General features: G+C 34.5%; 1 protein-coding gene across 3 annotated transcripts in view; it reads left to right on the forward strand.

Annotated features, from left to right (window-relative positions):
* The first annotated feature begins 488 nt into the window (after positions 1–488).
* arhgap17b (Rho GTPase activating protein 17b) overlaps positions 489–13,881 on the forward strand; it is a 53,604-nt gene continuing 40,211 nt past the window's right edge. For all 3 annotated transcript variants that reach the window (XM_073842781.1, XM_073842797.1, XM_073842790.1), the window contains exons 1-2: positions 489–785; positions 13,291–13,330. In XM_073842781.1, coding sequence (XP_073698882.1) covers positions 733–785; positions 13,291–13,330 — 93 coding nt within the window. In that variant the 5' untranslated portion in view covers positions 489–732. The remainder of the gene's footprint in view (positions 786–13,290; positions 13,331–13,881) is intronic.

Here is a 13,881-nt window from a genome sequence, read left to right on the forward strand (position 1 = left end):
GGTAAATGTTTTGACTCCCATGATTAAAACTAAAGCGTTGATCATAAAAATATGCTTGTTTTAAGCAGAGACATGTTTCCATATTTTTTTCTAAATCATTTTCTTCCACAGTCTGGACCATTGGAGTTGCTATAATAATACAACATCTTAATGGCTAAATTTTAAGAATTAAGTTATGGTTTATAGTACGTTTGACTTCAATTTGTAAATGCAGCAGCTACTACGCTTTGGACTGAAGATGGCGCTATTACAGAGAAAAATAAGTGGTGTAACTTCATTATAATGGATTTAAATGGAGTGAATTGTTATTTAGAATTTTTTGAATTTAACAAATCCCTACTGATATCATAAATCTCTAACATATATACATAAAGTGTTAGCTTTCTGATTATATGAAACCAAAGTGTTAACCATCTAGTTTAATCAGACTACTTCAGTCAAAGTGTCATGTGTCACAACCCACTGCGCTCCACAATAGGGAAGTGAACTGCACTTCCTATTTCCTCGGTGTTACTGCTGTCTACTGACTAAATCAGAAATCGAGAGGATGAGAAACGAAAGCAACACGTTTGACGCACGGTTTATAAATGAATATGAGCAGTAAATGACACAGATTCTCCGGTTTGGATCCAGTTCTGTGTGCGCAATGGGAGCGTCGCGTGTGCGGCCGTCAGTTTGATAAAACAGCGACTTCTTAAACTTTTATATGTTGGTGGCTGAAGACGATCCAAGATGAAGAAACAGTTCAACCGCATGAAACAGCTCGCCAACCAGACCGTTGGCAGGTGAGTGGATTATATACTGATTGTTTAAAATATTTCTACTGTGGTTCGTGTAAAAATGTACACACTAAAGTTGGGAGTGTCAGTTTGTGTGTGTGCGCGCAGGACTGAACTGTGATAAAACTGAAGTGCACAGAGCAAAAGCAAGGCTGAGGTGGTTAAAGTTATAAACTACACATGATATTTGGTCATGACATGTTATGAAATCACCATAGATTGTAAAAGTTTGTTTGATATTGCGTATAAAAGTTTAAAGCTTATCCTATGTACAGTACAGAACTGGATTTACAGAATAAGATTTGTATTTTTATATTAACATCTGTATCGGGCTCACCAATCATCTATTTTACTGAAATAAGAAATACAGTATACTAACCGTATTAAAATGATAATGGATAAATCTGTATACTTCTGTAAAAGTCCTTTTTTTTTTAGTTGAAGTGACTTGGCAGGTGACTGACATTTTATTAAAATAATGTAGCTAATATTTATTGAATCTCTCATTTAACAATAATTAGGGACACACCAGTAATTAAAAATTAACTGATGTATGGGTCTGGACAATATAAAATCAGATGTTAAATTGTTTAATCGTGATTAATCGAATCCCAAATAAATGTTTGTGTTTACATAATATGTGTGTTGTAAACTTAGTTGTATATGTGAATACACGCATACATTTATATATTTAACAATTGTATATAATATATATTTATCTATAAGTCATATCTAGAAGTGAATATACAGTTGAGTTTAAAACGCTTATATACTCCTTGCAGAATCTGCAAAATGTTAATTATTTTACCAAAATAAAGAGGGATCATACAAAATGCATATTATTTTGTATTCAGTACTGACCTGAATAAGATATTTCACAAAATAATACATTTACATATAGTCCACAAGAGAAAATAGTAGTTGAATTTATAAAAATGAACCTGTTTAAAAGTATACATACACTTGATTCTTATTACTGTGTTGTTACCTGAATGATCCACAGCTGTGTTTTTTTGTTTAGTGATAGTTGTTCATGAGTCCCTTGTTTGTCCTGAACAGTTAAACTGCCTGCTGTTCTTCAGAAAAATCTTGAATTTTGGGATCCATACGGTGGCCGAGAGAGGCCAACGCGCTGCAAACAAGAAAACACATGCAAACAGAAAAAACGACAACAAATTAAGAAAACATCTTCATCAGGTTGACAACACAGGCGCTGCAAATCCTCGCAACGCAAACACAAATACGGAAACGCGCTGCAAATTCTCACAACACAACCAAACTCAGAAACGCGCTGCGAACACACGAACGCGCTGCGAACACACGAACGCGCTGCATATAGCACGGTCCACAACGGAAATGTTTCAGGGGGACCTCAAAAAGTGACGAACCCATCTGGGACCTGATTATTTTTTCAGTGGCTGTTGGTCAGAGCAGAGGTGTTAACGGTGAACTATCGCCTTTTAGTGATAGTATAGTATCACTTAAAGGTGATAGTGATATAAATAATCAGGTAATATAGTGCTATAAATAATCAGGTCCCAGATGAGTTCGTCACTTTTTGAGGTCCCCCTGAAACATTTCCGTTGTGGACCGTGCTATATGCAGCGCGTTTGTTAGTTTACAGCGCCCTCGTGTGTTCGCAGCGCGTTTCTGAGTTTGGTTGTGTTGTGAGAATTTGCAGCACGTTTCCGTATTTGTGTTTGCGTTGCGAGGATTTGCAGCGCCTGTGTTGTCAAACTGATGAAGATGTTTTCTTAATTTGTTGTCGTTTTTTTCTGTTTGCATGTGTTTTCTTGTTTGCAGCGCGTTGGCCTCTCTCGGCCACCATAGATCCATCTTTTCACACTGAGGACAACTGAGGGACTCATATGCAACTATTACAGAAGGTTCAATCGCTCACTGATGCTCCAGAAGGAAAAATTTTGCATTAAGAGCCGGGGGTGAAAACTTTTCAACAGAATGAAAATGTTTACATTTTTCTTATTTTACCTAAATCAAATTTTTTTTTCATTTAGTACTGCCCTTCAGAAGCTATAGAAGATACTTACATTTTCCCAGAAGACAAAATAAGTTCATTTTATCCTGATCTTCAAATTCAAAAAGTTTTCACCCCCAAGTCTTAATGCATCATTTTTCCTTCTGAAGCATCAGTGAGAGTTTGAACCTTCTGTAATAGTTGCATATGAGTCCCTCAGTTGTCATCAGTATAAAGATGAATCTCAAAATCATACAGTCATTGCTGGAAAGGGTTCAAATACACAAAAACGCTAGCCTGGGTTTCCCCATGCTGCCTTGCACGCAGCACGATTTTATTCACGCTGCATGGACCAAATTTTCACCTCAGATAGGGAACCAATCACAGAACAGGGAGGGAGCAGCAAGACAATGACGCCTTCTATGCGACTCACCGAAGCAGTTTGTTTATAATTATGGATCCAGCATGGCAGCAGAGTCTTTCGATGCAGCCTTAGATCGTGTTCTAAGTAGTTTAGAACGCAAGTTTATTTTGAAAAAAGAGCATCTTTTGGCGTTAAACCATTTCATAACCAAGGAGGATATTTTTGCCCTGCTACCAACAGGCTTTGGCCCCGTTAGTGGCTAACACCGTGTCTACACCGGACGCGACAGTTGTCGCGCCGCAACAGATAAAGTCTGTCTACACTGGACGCGACAAAGCGACCGTTGCAAATCATTTAAACTTTGTGTGAGCACGTCACAAATAGAACGCGGCAGCAGATTACTGTCGGGGATTTGCCGTGTCGCATCGCGCTGCTCGCGTCCAGTGTAGACACGGTGTTGGGCAATGGGGCTTAGCGAGACCAGGTACAGGAGGCGGCCAGTATCAGGTATAATTGAAAAGATTGGCTATGAGCTACGCACAGGCGCATTTGATAGACATTCAATAAACAGCTCTGGGCATTCGTAAACCACGCCTCAAATACGAGAAAATGAACATGTGGGGCCAGATTCACGAAACATTCTTAAGAAGAATTTTCTTCTTAACTGCCATTTTCTTCTTATTTCTTAAAATAAGAAAAAAGTTAAGAATATTTTGTATTCCCAAAAAATCGTCTTAAGAATATTCTTATCTTTTACTTAAGATTGTTCTTAAGACAAAAATTAAGAAAATTCAAATTCTTGAAAAGAATCTTCTTAAAAACCATCGTAAATAACTTCTTAAAGTTAGGATAGCCAGAGACTTGTCTTAAATCCCAAATAGTAAGAATTATTTCATGAATGTATTGGGTTATTTCAAATTAACTGTTATATTTAAGCATTGCAACACTACTAGCTACATATAATGCATATTAGGACTATTAATAGAGTTGAGCATGAGTTCTCTGAAGTGACAGCAATGACTGATAATGTAAACAATGATCTGTCATGATTATGTAAGACCCTACTTTTTGCCAACATCAAAACTTAGTAGCAACTCTACAAAATCGAGTCAGACAGGGAGTTTAATTAAACATTTTTTATTTTACTTGGCCAATAAATACGTCATTCTTTGGCCGTACGTATTTTAGCGCATATGTGCGTTTGCTGTAGCAGCGCGCACATACCGGAAGCGTTCATTCGGACGAGGGAACAAAAACAACACAATAGTGAATAAAACTGATCGCCAAATCTTAAGACAGACCCTTTAAAAGTAACGGTTCAAAACACGGCGCATTAAAAACATGAAGCCGAGCGCCAGTCAAGCTCGTGAAAATGTGCGTGTTTGATTATTAGGGTAATCTGCAGAAACCGCAAAAAAGACTTTGAAGTGTTTATAAATGTGTCTTCAGCCATGTATTCACTCAGGTAGATGTATCATTTTTTTTTTCTTAAGAAAAAAATTAAGATGTTCTTAAGAACATATTTGAGAACTTCTTAAGATTTTTTCAAGAATTGCACTTAAGAACATTCTTACGAACTTCTTAGAATTTATCTTAATATTTCTTAATTTATTTCTTAAGAAGATATTCGTGAATCCGGCCCATGGTTCCCAAACCACGAATCATGACGTGGTTTGGCGTTAGCCATGCTACAAAAACGCTGAAAAAAACATAAATTTGTGAGACCTGAAAGATTTTTTTCTGAAGAACAGCGAGCAGTTCAGGGACTCATGAACAACTATCACTAAATAATAAAGACAAAGCTGTGGATCATTCAGGTAACAACACACAGTATTAAGAATCAAGTGTATGTAAACTTTTGAACAGGGTAATTTTTTAAAATTCAGCTATTATTTTATAATTTTTTATTTTATTTAGCAAACATATTTTATATGAAATCGCTTATTCAGGTCAGTACTAAATTAAAAATAACATGCATTTTGTATGATCCCTCAAATTTAGCTGATTCTGCAAGGTTTATGTAAACTGTATACGTGTGAATATTTCTTAATTATATACATATGTGTGTATTTATATGCACATATAAATATACGCAGTACACACACGTATATTATGTAAACACAAACTTTTATTTTGGATGCAATGAATCATTAATTATTTGTCATGTAATTTTTATTTTTATTTTTTTCTCAGTTCAAAATAAATGTTGTGATGCTTAACTGGCATCACAATATTATAATGTACAGTTTAAAATATAGATAAATGTTCAAAAAAATAATCTAAAATCAAAAAGTAGCTTGACTTCTAATTGCAAACATGAGCATTTTTTAGTTTAGTGGTAGTCAATCTCCGCAGATTTCAAGGAACTTGCTCAGTAACAGCAAGAGGAAATTCAAGTTGTCTTGACTGGTTTCCCTGCACAGATATTTCAAGGGCCTGTCAGAGAATGACAGTCGTGAGTTGCCTCGCTTTGCATGTTTGCTTGTACGAAGGAGAAAGGGTTAAGTTAGTTCAGAATATCTTGGATGCTTTTCACATAGAGCTTGACTTTTGCATTTTGTTTTTGCCAAGAAATTGTCTTTATTTACATTCACACGTTTTCTTTTGCGAGTTGAGCATCTCAGGCAGCTGCTAGATTCATCACTCGCTTGTCAAAGTCTATCAGAGCGTCTGATGCAGAATGCAGATCTGGGGTAATCCAGAGTCGGAGGTATAATAGTCGGGCCAGCGCTCGTGGCGGCTTTCCAGGCCAGAGAGACGCCACGTTTTGATACAGTCGGTTAAGTTGAGGCCCCAGTTAGTTTAGCCTCTGCTGCAAAAGGAAACACTGTCAGAGATTTTACACTGAAATTTTGTGATATATATTTATTGCTGATTTTTTTTAACTTGGTAACTTGAAGTCATTGATTAAAAATTATAAATGTTGTAGGACATATTCTGTATCTTTAAATTTGAATTTAGAGAATGTGAAAATCCAGCTTGAAATGCAATTGATTTTTAAATCTAAAAGTACAAACAATACACAGCTGCGTCCAAAACGTTGCAATCTGGTGGCAGTGTCTAAAACTGGGTCATTTCTTGCTAATTTTGTGTTTCTGCATGTATGAATCAAACAAAAGTGGTGGTGCAGACAGCAGGGCTCTAATCATCAAAACTGTCCATTTAGATCCAGGATATTTATGCTTTTTAAGCATGCCGATGAACATAGAATTTCCTTCTTTTCCTGAAATCAAAACCAGATGTTCAGTGAGCTGGTCAAAAGAAAATCCTGGCAAAAGGCACTCTGTCTACATGCTTTATTATGTGTCATTGATCTTATAGTTGATCTAACAACAGGGAACATTCTCTGAACTTCTGGAAAGGTTCCCTCAAAGTTATGAACAAACGTTCTTTCAGGAACATTAATAGAATGTTTAAAGTTATCTAGTTTTTAATAATGTGCTCAAAACGTTAGCACAAAAATGGTATTTAGTTTTAGTTGGATGCTCATCTTACTACTTTTAAATATTCAGAGAAACATTGCCATGAAGTTTGCAAAATGATAAAACAAAAAGCTATCTTAAAGGGACATTTCAGACAAAAATTAAAATTATGGCATGATTTACTCATCCTGAAGCCATCCTAGTTGTATGTGACTTAATTCTTTCAGACAGAGACAATCTAAGTTATGTTGACAAATGTCCTTGTTCTTCCAAGCTTTTATAATGGTAGTGAATGGGTGTTGACTTTTTAAAATCCAATAAAGTTCATCCATCCATCATAAAAAGTGCTCCACATAGCTCCAGGGGTTAATAAAGGCCTACTGAAGTGAATCAATGTGTTTGTGTTAAAATATCCATATTTAAACCTTTCTAAACTGTAATCTCTAGCTTCCGCTAACTGTTGTACTCACTTACACGAGAGACAAAAAGTACAAAACGAGGGTTTGTAGAGAAAATAATTGTAGGATTTTGATATAAGCCAAGAGATTGGTTTTCCTTGAGTATTTCCGATGACTACGTTTTTGTTGAAAAAACTGAATGTACAAACCACTTCCATTGTAAGAACATTGTGCTAATTAACATTATTTCTGAATGTTCTGAATGTCATTCAGTTTTAAAAACCTTAAAGGCATCGTTCACCCAAAAATGAAAATTACCCAACAATTTACTCACCCTCAAGCCATTGTAGGTGTATATGACTTAATTCTTTCAGACAAAGACAATCTAAGTTTTATTGACAAATGTCCTGGTTCTTCCAAGTTTTATAATAGTAGTGAATGGGTGTTGGCTTTTTGAAGTCCAATAAAGTTCATCCATCCATCATAAAAGTGCTCCACACAGCTCCAGGGGCTAATAAAGGCCTCCTGAAGTAAATTTGTGTAAGAAAAATATCCATATTTGCTTACACAACAGACAAAAAATACAAAACGAGGATTTGTTGGGAAAAATATTGGAGGATTTTGATATAAGGCAAGAGACTGTTTTTTCTTTGCTGTAAACAAAAGAGATTATTGTTAGAGATTGTTACCTTGAGTATTTCCGATGACAAACATTTTTTTTAAAAACTGAATGTTCAAACCACTTGCCCTATTTCCAACTTCCATTGTAGGAACATTTAGCTAATTACCCCCCCCCCCCCCAAAAAAAAAAAAAAAGAAATTACACAACAATTTACTCACCCTCAAGCCATCATAGGTGTATATGACTTTCTTCTTTCAGACGAAGACAAAGTTATACTGAAAAATGTCTTGGTTCTTCCAAGCTTTATAATGGCAGTGAATGGGTGTTGACCCAATAAGGTCCATCCATCCATCATAAAAAGTGCTCCACACATCTCTGTGGGGTTAATAAATGCCTTCAGAAGTGAATCGGTGTATTTGTGTCAGAAAAATATCCATATTTAAAGCTGTAATCTCAAGCTTCCACTAACTGTTGCACTCGTTTCCACAAGAGAAAAGTACAAAATGATCATTTGTAGAGAAAAAATATTAGAGGGATTTTGTTATAAGTTAAGAGACTGGTTTTCCTTTGCTGTGAACAAAACATAGTTCTTGTGAGACTAGCATATTCTCAACGTAGATTACACTACGCCTACCTCCTACGTCATCCACTGGAACAACACTCTCTCGTAAATGAGACAGTTAGTGAATGCTTGTGAATGTTTTTTACACAAATGCATTGATTGACTTCAGAAGGCCTTTACTGACCCCCCAGATCTGTGTGGAGCACTTTTTATGATGGATCGATGCACTTAATTGGACTTCAAAAAGTCAACAGCCATTCACTGCCATTATAAAGCTCGGAAGAGCCAGGACATTTTTAAATATAACTCCGATTGTATTCATCTGAAAGAAGAAAGTCATTTACACCTAGGATGGCTTGAGGGTGAGTAAATCATGGGGTGATTTTCATTTTTGGCTGAACTATCCCTTTAAGTTTTTTTAAAAACTGAATGACATTCAGAACATTCAGAAATAATGTTAAATTTGACAGTGGAAGTTAGAAATAGGGCAAGTGGTTTGTACATTCAGTTTTTAAACTCAAATTCAGTCATCGGAAATACTCAAGGTAACAATATCTCTTTGTTGAATGACCAAATACCAACTAAGGTAATCTGGAGGGATTTTAATCTTTTCACATAAACATCGCCAATTAAACCCTTTGTTTTTTGGGGTCACACGTGTTTACTGAATTAAAAAGGCCTGCAAAGCTCTTTTAGGGACGTTATGCAAGTTCCAAGCTTCAGTACCATTGATCGGATGTTATATTTACAGACAAAGCTACCAATCAGATTCAGCTTGAATATGGGTAAACATTATACTTCGTTATTCTTGATAATTAAATATTTGACATAATTGAACATCATCCCTTATGTTCCTATAAGTGCAAACTAAAATGAAAAAACACAGTTGGAAAGTCACCCACAATGAAACATTTCATACTGGTGCATCCATACCAATAATATGTGACCCTGGACCACAAAACCAGTCATAAGGGTATGTTTTTTGACAGAATTGATTTATTCATCATCTGAAAAAAATAAGCTTTCAATGTATTGTTCATTAGGATAGGGAAATATTTGGCCGAAAATCTGCAATCTGAGGGTGCAAAACAATAAAAATATTGAGAAAATCGCCTTTAAAGTTTAGCAATGCATATTACTAATCCAAAATTAAGTTTATATATATATATATATATATATATATATATATATATATATATATATATATATATATATATATATATGGTAGAAAATGTACAAAATATGTTCATTGAACATGATCTTTACTTAAATATCCTAATGATCCTATATATCATTTTGACTCATACAGTGTATTTTTGGCTATTGCTACAAATATGCCCGTGCTACTTAAGACTTGTTTTGTGGTTCAGAGTCACATATGGAGCAAACAGAATTTACGTTTTTGTGCACCAATTAAATTCTGCTTTAATATGGATTTAAATGATCAATTTTATTTGCCATTTCAAACATAAAGATGCTTGAGTTCATAAAGGAGTTGACTTGTGCTGCTTACAAATCACAGAATAATACATTACTCTAGGGCTGGGCGATATGGCTGAAAACTATATCATGATATCAGTGTTTCATATCGGTCGATATCGATAATTATTGATATTTTTATGACCCATTTAAAATAAGGACCAGGAGAAAAATATATTACACTCAAGCATTTTTATTTTAAACTTAACCTGCCTCTGATCATAATCCCCTCAGTTATTAAGACAGAAATGTCAACAACCATGGAAAACTCAAATAATTAAAATGTAAACATAAGTCACAATATACACTTAATTATCTCTTAATCCTCAATTCAAACCCCATTCAATGTCGATGAAGTGAATGGTCAAGCTAATGTATGGCCCAGAAGTACGGTTGTTGCAAAGTACTTGGCTGATAATATTTATTTCAGCACAGACTGCTGGTTGCCAGTAGCCAACATTACTTCTTTCCCGGTACTTTAGCCTATACTTTGTGTAATAACAAAAATATTTATTTAAGTGAAAAAATAAGTCCAAAACTTTCAACATTTTGAACAATAGGGCCTTACAATCTTTTTTTTTTTTTTTTCAGAAATTCTTGTTTTAATTTTCCTGAAAATCAAATGAAAACAAAATCACTGATTTATTTTTATATAAAAATAAATGGAGCTTTACTGTTAAAATTAATACATAGAAGAAAAATTATATTCAGTTAAAAAAAGGTTTAATAATAGTATTTTTTCAACAATTAAGTGGTGACTATTTATTTTATTTTTTATCATAAATATTATTTTATGTAAATTATTTAAATGTGAACATATAAACACCTACATTATACTGTACAAAGTAATACAAGACTAATATTGTTCTGTTACACGTTAAACCGCACTTTTATTTTGACGGGTTGCCATGAAGTTTCAGTGTGTAATACAGTATGAATGATGCTAGTTTCACTAATGAAACGGTAAAATTGACAAAAAGTGACACTCACAGCAGCTTTGGAGATGTATTTATTGGAGTTTGTCTGTTCATGTGAGATGCAAAGGCCAAAAATTAGCGGGAGCGTCAGGTGTGCTTCAGTATGAGTGTAGTGAAAATATAACGCTTCTCCTCCATTCATACATATAAAGGCAAACGGAACATGCAGGATTCTTATTGAAACGGTCTTTTTGCATTTCAGTTTTCACAGACACTAGTCCATATCGCGATCTGAATTAATTAACAGACCAACTTTTGATTTATTGGTCCAAAAATCGACGAATTCCGCGGCATTCCGCCCTATAGTAAAGTCCGTTTTTATGAATGGAGTCCGCGATCCCGTCTGTGAGGAGACATTGTAAACGCGCGATCATGTAGAGACAGAAATCAAATGCCGTCGTGTGAATAAGATAAATAACATAAGGCTATTTAGTTTGTTTAATTCAACAACATGGACCCGTTCTGTAGGAAAGATAACCTTAACTTCTATTGTGATCTGGCGCTATGAACTGAACGTTAAAGGGGGGCTGGGCGGGCCGACGTAGAATACAAAATATCGAACGTTTTATCGAACACATTTTTTATTGATATCGATCTCTTGTCTATCGCGATATATATCGTTATCGTTTTATCGCCCAGCCCTACATTACTCATTATTTCGATGCAGTTGGTCTTGCTCAGAATCAGTTTACTTGGAGATATTTACATACTTAAAGGACGTTTTGGTGTTCTAGGTCTTCATAGATCTTTGTAAAAGCATGCATGCTTTATTCTCAAGTTTGAATGTGTGTGAAATGTTAGCTGAGGTATTTCTGGAGGTTGACGCATAACTCGATATGCATTTGCTGAACACGGGATCAATGCTAATTCAGTATTGATGGGAATCTAAAAATTCCCTCTTGCCTAATGTGAGGTCATTCTCAAGCCTGTGTAATTGGATCTTAGGGATATTTTCTCTTGTTACATGACCGATTTGGTGGCTTTTCTCCAAGTTTTCTCTACTGGATGGAATCTCTCCTGTTATTTCTCAAGGTTTCTCTCTTTTAGAAAAGGTGGTGCACTTGGCATTTAACATCCTGCTATATCTGTCAAGAACTTTAATGTTGATCTGCTCAACCAAAATAATCACCATAGTGCTTGACCCTGAGAAAGGTCTTTTTACTCTGAGGAAATGTCATCACATGAAAGTTGTAGACACAAATAGCAGCTGCGCTGGTTGTGTGGTGATAAAGATTCTATAAAAAAAGATTCAAGGTTTTGCCTTTATTTATTTTTTAACTCTACACTGCTGGTGCAGCAGTTTAACCAAATGGGGAAAAACACACTACCAGTCAAAAGTTTTTTAATGTTTAAGTCTCTTCTACTCTCCAAGCCAGCATTTATTTGATCCAAAATACAGCAAAAACAGTAATACTGATATATTTTTACTATTTAAAATAACTGTTTTCTATTTGAATCTATTTTAAAATCTTATAAATTTCAATATTTTATCATTACTCCAGTCTTCAGTGTCACATGATCCTTCAGAAATCATTCTAATATGATGATTTGCTGGTTAAGAAACATTTTTTTTTATTATTATTATCAAATTCAATATTTAAACATTTTAGTACATTTCTTTCAGGATTCTTTGTTGAATAGAAAGATCCAAAGATATGTAAAAGAAAATAAAGAAAAATAAAAAGCTTTAGTAACATTATACCATATACCATTCAAAAGCCTTCGTTTTTTTTTTTAGGATAGAAATTATAGAAATTAATATTTTTATTTAGCCCGGATGCTTTAAATTAATCAAAAGGGATGATAAAGACAATTATGTTGTTGCAAAAGATTTCTATTTTTAAGGTTAATGCTGTTCTTCTGAACTTTCTATTCATCAAAAAAACGTAAAAAAATAATGCATGTTTTTTGAGCAGCAAATCTGAATATTAGAATGATATCTGAAGGATCATGTGACTGGAGTAATGATGCTAAAAATCCAGCTTTGAAATCACAGGAATAAAATACATTTTCACATTTATTCAAATAGAACACAGTTATTTTAAATAGTAAAAACATTAAAAAATTGTACTGTTTTTGCTGTGCTTTAGATCAAACAAATGCAGGCTTGGTGAGCAGAACAGATGTATTTAAAATTCATTACAAATCTTACTGTCCAAAAACAAGTTAAAAATGCTGAAACTATCACAGATCATGCTATTTTAGCGTTCTGACTGTACGGTGTCTCCATGGTACGCTTCGTGATAGTTTTATGACCTCTGGTCAAAGGGAGTCTCAGCTCATTTGTTATGAAGCCACACCCCTTTTTGCTGACAAGAGTGTGTGTAAAGCAACAACAGCCCCACCTCCTTTACTGCTGTTGCCATAACAAACAATGTGGAATGCAGAAAGCAGGAAGTGGATTTTTTTTCCGTCTGATATGTGTGCCAAATCGACCGTTTGTTGATATGGTTGGAAAATAAATGAGGTTTAGTTTAGAAATAGTGAAGTGCAGTGAATGTGTTTAGTGGATGATGTTAATGATAATGAAGTCCAGTGAATTTTACATGTGAATTGAAAACTTTACCTAAAGCTTTGTTCTTGCCTGTTTGTGTTGTTTGTTTGGTGTCTTTTTATAGTGATACCGGCCTAACCTGCTGCCACAGTCACATGAAGCACTGCACATTTTGTCTGTCCATATAACCAAACACTGTTTTCCTTTTTTGTCCACAGAGCTGAGAAGACAGAAGTACTGAATGACGACCTTCTTATGGTGAATATTTGAATATTTTGTCCTTCCATGACTTGATCATGAGTTTATCACAACTGTGAATAACTGCACAAATCACCCAACATTCAACATTAAAGTCACCATTGTTATTTTAGTAGCTGATATTTTGTTTTATATTAAAAGTTCCAAAAGCACAAAGCTTATTGCGATTTATTGGGTGGCTGGCGTGATATGCCGTTTTATTCTCAAAACATTTCGACATTTTGACTTTATTCTCAAAACATTTTGACTTTATTCTCTAAACATTTCGACTTTATTCTAGTAATTTCGGCTTACTCTGAACATTTTGACTTTATTCTCAAAACATTTTGACTTTATTCTAGTAATTTCGGCTTACTCTGAACATTTTGACTTTATTCTCAAAACATTTTGACTTTATTCTCTAAACATTTTGACTTTATTCTAGTAATTTCGGCTTACTCTGAACATTTTGACTTTATTCTCTAAACATTTTGACTTTATTCTAGTAATTTCGGCTTACTCTGAACATTTTGACTTTATTCTCAAAACATTTTGACTTTATTCTCTAAACA

Source organism: Garra rufa, chromosome 1 (genome assembly GCF_049309525.1).
Source record: "Garra rufa chromosome 1, GarRuf1.0, whole genome shotgun sequence".
Lineage (NCBI taxonomy): Eukaryota > Metazoa > Chordata > Actinopteri > Cypriniformes > Cyprinidae > Garra > Garra rufa.